General features: G+C 49.2%; 1 protein-coding gene across 1 annotated transcript in view; it reads right to left on the reverse strand.

Annotated features, from left to right (window-relative positions):
- LOC147698824 (uncharacterized) overlaps positions 1–8,869 on the reverse strand; it is a 67,091-nt gene extending 58,222 nt beyond the window's left edge. Inside the window, exon 1 of the mRNA XM_086936275.1 lies at positions 7,886–8,869. Coding sequence (XP_086792401.1) covers positions 7,886–8,869 — 984 coding nt within the window. The remainder of the gene's footprint in view (positions 1–7,885) is intronic.
- Positions 8,870–9,859: the final 990 nt, after the last annotated feature.

Genomic DNA, 9,859 nt, shown 5'->3' on the forward strand with positions numbered 1-9,859 from the left:
GAGCATACCCTGCCACACTTATGGCAGCCAAAAGCGGTACAAAAGGGGGTGGTGATGGACGGAGCATCTGAATCAATCAAACACTCACACCCAGTCAAAAGATCCGGGTTTAATCCATCACCGTTCTTTAGTCCAGCCCGAACTGCCAAGTGTGGCAGGGTATGCTCAGACGTGAGTCCCTTGCTCACTTTGCCACTGGATTCAAGCAAGCCGGGCTGAAGACGGCTGGAATGCCAGAAACCGGTCCTCGGAAGCTTGTTTCCGGTCCAGGGAAGACATGGCTTGGCAGTTCGGGCTGGACTGTTCCCATGAGGCACAGGGTCAGACTTTTTTCCATATAGCCATATCTGAACTGGGGTGGCAGAGTGGGCTAAAGAACGGTGATGGATTAAACCCAGATCTTTTGACTGGGTGTGAGTGTTTGATTGATTCAGATGCTCCGTCCATCACCACCCCCTTTTGTACCGCTTTTGGCCACCATAAGTGTGGCAGGGTATGATCAGACGTGAGTCCCTTGCTCACTTTGCCACTGGATTCAAGCAAGCCGGGCTGAAGACGGCTGGAATGCCAGAAACCTGTCCTCGGAAGCTTGTGTCCGGTCCAGGGAAGACATGGCTTGGCAGTTCGGGCTGGACTGTTCCCATGAGGCACAGGGTCAGACTGATTTCCATATAGCCATGTCTGAACTGGGGTGGCAGAGTGGGCTAAAGAACGGTGATGGATTAAACCCAGATCTTTTGACTGGGTGTGAGTGTTTGATTGATTCAGATGCTCCGTCCATCACCACCCCCTTTTGTACCGCTTTTGGCCGCCATAAGTGTGGCAGGGTATGCTCAGAAGTGAGTCCCTTGCTCACTTTGCCACTGAATTCAAGCAAGCCGGGCTGAAGACGGCTGGAATGCCAGAAACCGGTCCTCAGAAGTTTGTTTCCGGTCCAGGGAAGACATGGCTTGGCAGTTCGGGCTGGACTGTTCCCATGAGGCACAGAGTCAGACTGACTTCCATATAGCCATGTCTGAACTGGGGTGGCAGAGTGGGCTAAAGAACGGTTGTGAGAAGTTGGCCTGATATATGATGTTTCCAATTCTGGAACCACCTTGTATCAGTCCAAACAATCCCTTATGGTGTCTGGTTGTAAGTCAACCTTATAGACAAGCTATCTTAATGGTAGCATAGACTAAGCAGCCTTAAAGGCTAAAATCAAGAGGTCGTGTTAAGCGAGCTGTTTTACCAATCACAATTCTGTAATATCAAATAAAAGGACACCACACAAGTATATATTATAAAAATATATGTGTTTATTTCTAAAATAATCCCCAGTACTCTTTATGAGCAAAGGGGCACAAGCGTTAAATCAAAAGCACAGTATAACATACAAAGTTGCACAGTTATGGATGAGGGCGGGTGGCCACTCAAACCATATATTAAGAAAGTGGTATAAGAGATACCAATCGAACAGTGGTTAGGCCTGGGGCCTAGGGAATCGCTGGGGGCAGTCGGGACAAGCAATGCTGAAGTCGGGAAAAGCCAGCGGGATTCGGGTGCAGTGCTGAAAGTACACGCATGCACCAATGCAATGTCAATGGTGCGTAAAAGTTACACAAATAGAGTTTAAGGATAGTTCCGCTGAACCTAGATGGACAAAACTTTAGACACAGGCCCTAGAGGTGTGTACCAGTGTAGGAACACCGGCGTTGCTGAGTTACCTCCCCCACAGGAAGCGGGTGCATAGGGTCGAAGTGGCGTCGGGTTTCGTCACGCAGGTTGTTGGTGCTTGAAGCTGAAGATGCTGCAGGCGATGTGAAGGAGAAGTGTCCGGTGTGATCCAAGGGTGGATCAGAGTAGAAAAGTACCTGAAAGCAGAGGAGACAGAGTCTGGGTCACTCAGCAGTGACCAGGGTGGAACCAGGACTGAACCAGGCAATGTCGGGCGCAATCAGGTGGTTATCGAGGAGCTTCTCTCCGCTGCCACGTGGGCTCTGGGGCATCTGCGACATCCAGGAGCGGGTCACTAGCTGTCCCACGCAGGCTCTCACCGTCGGCGCTGTCGGATTCAAGATTGGAGCAAACAACACTTGGCAAGAGCAATCCACGCAGGACTGGAAGATTGCTTCTCACTCGGACCAGAAGGGTCAGAGCAGGTGCTCCTTTTCAGAGGAGCTGGTGCAAGTCTGGAGCAACCAGAATCGCAAAGCAGTTTTAGGTTTTCGCCAGCACAGGGGCCACAAGCCAGCTGGCAAGTGACCGGGCCAACGCGTCGAGCCAAAGAAAGCAGAAGGGCCCCACGCAGCACTCGTCGAGTGTGGAGGGGTGAGCTTTGGTGCAAGAGTGGCTCAGGGTTGGGGCTTCTCAAACCCCGGTGTACAGCTTCGAGGGGCACTCGTGGGCTGCACAGTCAGCGTCTCATGGTCTTTTCAAGATGGCGTGCCCCACGCTTCCGGTCGCCTCCACGGGTCTCAGCTCTGCAGGGACTGTGGATCGGGCTGTTAGAAGGCAGGCAAGCTTGATCTCGTTGATCTCTGTCGCTCGAGTTCGGTAACTGCAACAAAACAGACACCGAGGTGCTGGATGGTGCCTGTTTGCACAGGGTGGTCACTCCTTGACCACAAGGGAGATTCTTCAGTCTTCTACGTTGAGTAGGATGTCGAAGGGTCCATAGTTTCGTTTCAAATGTTTCATCAGGATAATCTGAGTGCGTTGGCACTGCTCCCATTCTTATACCAATCTAGGGGGCTGGATTACCTGCTAGGTCCCCTCCTATGGGTGGGACCCTGGAAGGGGGTGGATACACCCCTTTCCTTTGATCCAGGCCGCGCTGGGACTGGGGCTGGTCTGCCCCAGAACCGGTTTGGCCGGATTATTCAAGGGGAAGCCTTGTGCTCCCCAGGCAGTGTCTGGCTTCTTTCAAACCTCCCTGCTACAATCCACTATCTCCTGTCTGGGTTGGTGTGACACCTCCCTGCGACAGGAAAGCCTTTGTCCAGGCCTCCTCTGCTGAGTTTCGGTCAGCAGCAAGAGGTCAGACTCGTGTATGTGGCAGAAGCATCCATTTTGTGGATCTGAGGCTCATTTAAAAATCAACCGCGTTTCAGTAAAGTAACATGTATTCTCCCTCTAGAGGGGTGGAATGCTATCCCCGTTGACAGAACTGTAGAGGGGATAGTATTCCAAATCGTATGACACCTTACACAACATGTTTTGATAAAGCCAAACCAAAGTTGCTATATAACCGCGAGGATTATAATGCACTTAATAGTATATGGTATGGCATTATCCCAGATCAGCTTAGGGAGTTGTTCCCGACAGCTGCAGACAGGCTCAGCTCATGCCAGAGCACCTTCTCACATTAAACCACGCACTCTGCCTCCAGGATTGATAAGGCCTTCCATAGGAGTGGCTCACAGGTTTATATGTGTCCAGATATAGGTTTAGATATAGGTATACTATATCTAAGCAAGGGGTGATTATGCCCACTTGCCCCAGCTGAGTGATCAGCCAGTTGTGTCAATTTAAGAACCAGCCAGGGGTGGCAAAAGCTATGCTTCAGCCCCTGGTAGCCCTTGGTGGCACCTATGCCCTGAGCACCTATAGTGCATGGTACAGGGGCTGACAAGGAGTCCATTTCCAATTGGGTTATGTACCTATAGTACATGTCTGTGAATTTAGAGAGAGAACAGCAGGCTGGGGGTCTGATTAGCAGGCCCACAGCCACAGTAAGTCGAAAACCAGTGAAGCAAAAAGCAAAAATTTGGGGTGACCATAGGATAGCAGACCCTACTCTCCTACACAACCCCCCCCCCCCCCCCCCCAAACGCAGGGACGTTAAACTTAACCTTGACCAGATAAGTCTTCATGTTCTAAGTGGAAGTACCTGGAGAGACCATCTGCATTACCATGGTCAGTCCCTGGGCGGTGCTCCACTGTAAAGTCCATCCCCTGTAGGGAAATGGACCATCTGAGCAGTTTGGGATTTTCACCCTTCATATGATTTAGCCACAAGAGGGGCTTATGGTCTGTCTGAATTAGGAAGTGAGTTCCAAACAAGTATGGCCTCAACTTCTTCAGGGCCCAAACCACAGCAAAGGCCTCCCTCTCAATAGCTGACCAACGTTTCTCCCTGGGGGTCAGCCTTCTGCTAATAAAAGCAATGGGCTGGTCTTGACCATCTTGATTAAGTTGTGAAAGCACAGCTCCCACCCCCAACTCAGAAGCATCTGTCTGTACAATGAACTATTTGGAGTAGTCAGGACTCTTCAGGATAGGTGCAGAGCACATGGCCTTCTTCAGGTCATTAAATGCCTTTTGACAGCTAACTGTCCACTGAACCTTTTTGGGCATCTTCTTGGATGTCAAGTCATTCAATGGTGTCACAATGGACCCATAGTTCTTTACACATTTTCTGTAATACCCTGTCAGGCCCAAGAAGGCTCTGACTTGTGTCTGGGTAGTTGGAGGAGCCCAGTCCTGTATGGTCTGGATCTTACTCTCCAATGGTTGAACCTGACCCCCACCTACTTGTTGGCCCAGGTACACAACCTTGCTCTGAACTATCTGGCACTTGGTAGCCTTGATAGTCAGGCCTGCCTTTTGCAGGGCCTCCAGAACCTTCTTCAGGTGGATCAGGTGATCCTTCCAGGTGGAGCTAAAGACAGCAATATCATCTAGATATGCTGCACAAAAGTCATCCAACCCAGCAAGGACTTGATTCACCAACCTTTGGAAGGTGGCAGGTGCATTCTTCAAACCAAAGGGCATTACCACAAACTGATAATGTCCACTAGGGGTAGAGAATGCTGTCTTGGCTTTTGACTCTTCAGCTAACCTGATCTGCCAGTAGCCAGCTGTCAAATCAAATGTGCTCAGAAGCTTGGCAGAAGCCAATTTATCAATGAGCTCATCTGCTCTTGGAATGGGATGAGCATCTGTCCTAGTGACAACATTGAGACCTCTGTAATCCACACAAAACCTCATTTCTCTCTTTCCATCTTTGGTATGAGGTTTTGGCGCAAGGACCACTGGGCTAGCCCATGGGCTCTCTGATGGCTCAATCACTCCAAGCTCCAACATCTTTTGCACCTCAGCCTTTATACAATCCCTGACATGGTCAGGTTGCCTGTAGATCTTATTCTTCACAGGCAGACTGTCACCAGTGTCCACCTCATGGGTGCACCAGTTAGTTTGACTGGGTGTGAGTGAAAACATATGTCTGTGGGCCTGCAACACCTGTCTGCAGTCCACCTGTTGCTGCCCAGTGAGGCTGCCTGCCAAGGCTACTACATCAACTGAACCATCATCAGGGTTCTGGGAAAGCAGGTCTGGGAGAGGGTCACTCTCTTCCTCCTGATCCCCATCTGTGGCCATGAGCAAGCTCATTTCCTCCCTGTCCACAAATGCTTTCAAACGATTCACATGGAGCACCCTGTGGGGGCTCCTAGGGGTTCCAAAGTTCCATTTAATGCGCACAAAGCTGTGCGCATTAAAATGCAAATAACATAACATAACAAAGTCAACCACATAGGTGACTTCTCCCTTTTTCTCAACAATAGGGTAGGGTCCAGTCCATTTGTCCTGGAGTGCTGCTGGGGCCACTGGCTCCAACACCCACACCTTCTGCCCTGGCTGGAACTCAACCAGAACAGCCTTTTGGTCATGCCAGGCTTTCTGTAATTCTTGACTGGCCTCCAGGTTTTTGGATGCTCTTTCCATATACTCAGCCATCCTGGAGCGGAGACCAAGTACAAAGTCCCCCATATCTAGCTTAGGCTTTCCGAGAGGTAACTTCCATCCTTCCTTCACCAAACATAGTGGACCCCTCACAGGGTGGCCAAACAAAAGTTCAAAAGGGCTGTAGCCAACCCCCTTCTGTGGGACCTCTCTGTAAGCAAAGAGCAAGCAGGGTAAAAGGGTGTCCCATTTCCGCCTAAGCTTCTCTGGTAATCCTTTTATCATTCCCTTGAGGGTCTTGTTGAATCTCTCCACAAGCCCATTGCACTGTGGGTGATAGGGTGTGGTAAACTTGTAGTTTACTCCACACTCCTTCCACATTGCCTTTAAGTATCCAGACATGAAGTTGGTACCTCTGTCTGAAAGAACCTCCTTTGGAAAGCCCACTCTTGAGAAAACTGCAATGAGGGCCTTTGCCACAACAGGTGCTGTTGTGGTCCTCAGGGGAATTGCCTCTGGGTACCTGGTGGGATGATCCACTACCACCAGTATAAATCTGTGCCCAGATGCTGTTTGAGGATCCATTGGACCCACAATATTTTTCCAACTCTTTCAAAGGGTACCCCCACCACAGGTAGTGGTATCAGGGGGCCTTTGTTGTGCCACCTGACTTACCACTGGCTTGACAAGTGACACAGGAGCGACAAAACTCCTTGACATTTCCTGACATATGAGGCCAGTGAAAGTGAGGGACAAGCCTGTCCCAAGTCTTGTTCTGGCCTAAGTGTCCTGCAAGGGGAATGTCATGGGCCAAGGTAAGAAGGAAGCCCCTGAACTTCAAAGGTATAACCAACCTCCTGGTGGTACCAGGCTTGGGGTCTCTAGCCTCTGAGTAAAGGAGACCATCATCCCAATATACTTTATGGGCACCTTGAGAATTCCCTGCAGCCTCAGCAGCAGCTTGCTGTCTGAGGGGTTCAAGTGAAGGGCAATCTAATTGGGCCTGCCCCAGGTCTGCCCTTGAGGGTCCCCCTGTCCCCAGAAACTCAACCTGATCAGGCTCCAGTTCCTCTGAGACAGTCTCCTCTTGGACTGCAGAATCAGCTTCCTGTGAAGGCTGATCCTCAACCTGGGGCAAGTGGGAAGGCACAGCCTTAACCCGCTTGCTCCTTCTCTTGGGTTGTGGTTGGTCTAATGTTTCAAGATCCACCACTGGTTCAGGAAGGCACTTCTTAGCCTGAGACCTTGTCACTGCAAGGACATGAGCTGAAATCCCTAGCATTTCTGCTTGAGTCCTGTACTCCACTTCTGACCAAACTGAGCTTTCAAGATCATTGCCTAACAGACAGTCTACTGGGAGGTCTGCACTTACCACAACTTTCTTTAGGCCATTTACCCCTCCCCAGGAGAAGTTCACAACAGCCACACTATGTGTAGTAGTGGTGTTGCTTGCATTGGTCACTAGGTAGTTCTCACCTAATACAATCTGACCAGGGTCCACAAAGTCAGGTGTCACCATAGTGACACTGGCACAAGTGTCCCTGTAGGCCTGAGCCAGTCTCTCATTTATCAAAGGCGTCTGACTATACTTGCCCAGGTTACTGGGACTCACAGTAGTGGACAAAGATAAGTCCACATCATATAGGAGAACTGCCTGAGTAGGGACTCTGACTAGGCCAGATACCATCTCAGTACCCATTAACCCTACTATACCCTTTGGCTGTGTACCACCACTGCTAACTGTAGTAGGGGGTGCAGGTGCTTTTGGAGCTGCAGTGGTGGGGACAGGATTTTTCTTGGTGCATTCACTTCCCCAGTGTGAAACTGATTTGCAGGTATTACACCAGGGTTTCTTTGGGCCATCATTCTTCTTTTTCTTGTTGCCATTTTGGGAACCACCCTCCTTATTACTAGTTTGGGGGCCTGAAGACTTCTGGTCCTTTTCTTTATCTTTCTGATTCCCACCCTTCTGGTCTGTTTTCTTCTGGTCACCACCATGGTTCTGGGGTTTCTGCTTAATCCTTGTTCCGACCCATTTGTCTGCCTTCTTTCCCAATTCTTGGGGAGAGGTCAGATCAGAGTCAATAAGGTATTGATGCAACAGCTGGTTCTGACAGTTATTAAGGATCTGTTCTCTCATTATAAGATTGTACAATCCTGTATAGTCTGAGACTTTACTTCCCTGCAGCCAACCCTCCAGAGCCTTAGTGGCACAATCAACAAAATCAGTCCAGTCCTGAGTCTGTGCTTTTTGGGTGTCTCTGAACAACAACCTGTATTGCTCAGTGGTTAGGCCAAGCCCTTCAATAAGAGCACTCTTCAGGACAGAGTAGTTTTTGGCATCCTCAGGTCTAACTGTGAGGAGCCTATCCCTCCCTTTCTCAGAAAAGGAGTACCATAAAATTGCAGCCCACTGATCCTGAGGAACCTGCTGTACCATGCAGGCTCTCTCAAGAGCAGTCATCCATTTGTGGATGTCATCCCTTTCCTTGTAGGGGGACACAATTTTTGTCAGGTTTCTATTGTCATAGCTCCTGTCTTTCTCTTTAGGATTATTGCTGCCACCAGTGGCATCTAAGCCACACAACTTTCGTTCTCTTGCTAAAGCAAGTTTAGCTTGAGCCAAGGCTATCTCTTCCCTCTCTATTTGGAGTTGGACAGCCCTCATCCTGGCCCTATGCTCTTTCCTTTGGGGGGAAGTCATTCCCCTTTGAGATTCTCTTGAGACACTAGAAATATGAGAGTCCCCTGATGGAGATCTCACCCTTCTGTTGCCTGGGAGGATTATGTTATGGGATCTGGGGAGGTGCTGGCCCTCTCCATTCCCATGTAGGTCTAAGTTGGCCTGGTTAAGCCTGGCAACTACAACCTGGTCACCCCTCTGATCCTGATCCTCAGGCTCATCTACTTCTGAGCCTTCTTCCTCCTCTTCCTCCTCTTCTTCTTCCTCTTGTGGAGTTGTCTCATTCTCAGGGGTGTTCACTCCATCTCCTGCATCTAAGGGAGCTGCACTCGCCTTGTCTAAGTCATCCTTTTCCAGGATAGCTATCAGGGAGGGAATGGTGGGGTTTTTACCCCTTTTTAGCCCCCCTGCAGTGCCCAAGGCACTCAAGTCTTTGTGGCTAAGTTTGTCATAGCTTGAAGTTGCCTTGGTAGGGTCAACTGTCACAGGGGCAGAGCCTGAAGCTCTTCCTGTGTCAGACATGACTGCTAGTGAGGTGCAAGTGGTGCACTTACCTACACTAAGTGTTTTCCTACTGTACCTTGCTAGTGAGTTGTAGTCAGGGTGTGCTAATCCCTTTAATCTACAACTACTAAGTTCAGTAGAACTTAAATATGCTAAGCTTTTGATTTATATGTACCTAAGGTACTTGATGTGATCTTTCAATTTGATAAAAAGATTGCAATGGTAAAACAACAGCAAGCTCAAATCCGCACCGCTGCACACCAATGTGAGAAGTTGGCCTGATATATGATGTTTCCAATTCTGGAACCACCTTGTATCAGTCCAAACAATCCCTTATGGTGTCTGGTTGTATGTCAACCTTATAGACAAGCTATCTTAATGGTAGCATAGACTAAGCAGCCTTAAAGGCTAAACTCAAGAGGTCGTGTTAAGCGAGCTGTTTTATCAATCACAATCCTGTAATATCAAATGAAAGGACACCACACAAGTATATATTATAAAAATATATGTGTTTATTTCTAAAATAATCCCCAGTACTCTTTATGAGCAAAGGGGCACAAGCGTTAAATCAAAAGCACAGTATAACATACAAAGTTGCACAGTTATGGATGAGGGCGGGTGGCCACTCAAACCATATATTAAGAAAGTGGTATAAGAGGTACCAATCGAACAGTGATTAGGCCTAGGGCCTACGGAATCGCTGGGAGCAGTCGGGACAAGCAATGCTGAAGTCTGGAAAAGCCTGCGGGATTCGGGTGCAGTGCTGAAAGTACAGGCATGCACCAATGCAATGTCAATGGTGTGTAAAAGTTACACAAATAGAGTTTAAGGATACTTACGCGGAACCTAGATGGACAAAACTTTAGACACAGGCCCTAGAGGTGTGTACCAGTGTAGGAACACCGGCGTTGCTGAGTTACCTCACCCACAGAAGCGGGTGCATAGGGTAGAAGTGGTGTCGGGTTTCGTCACGCAGGTTGTTGGTGCTTGAAGCTGAAGATGCTGCAG

The sequence above is a fragment of the Lissotriton vulgaris genome, chromosome 8 (assembly GCF_964263255.1).
Source record: "Lissotriton vulgaris chromosome 8, aLisVul1.2, whole genome shotgun sequence".
Lineage (NCBI taxonomy): Eukaryota > Metazoa > Chordata > Amphibia > Caudata > Salamandridae > Lissotriton > Lissotriton vulgaris.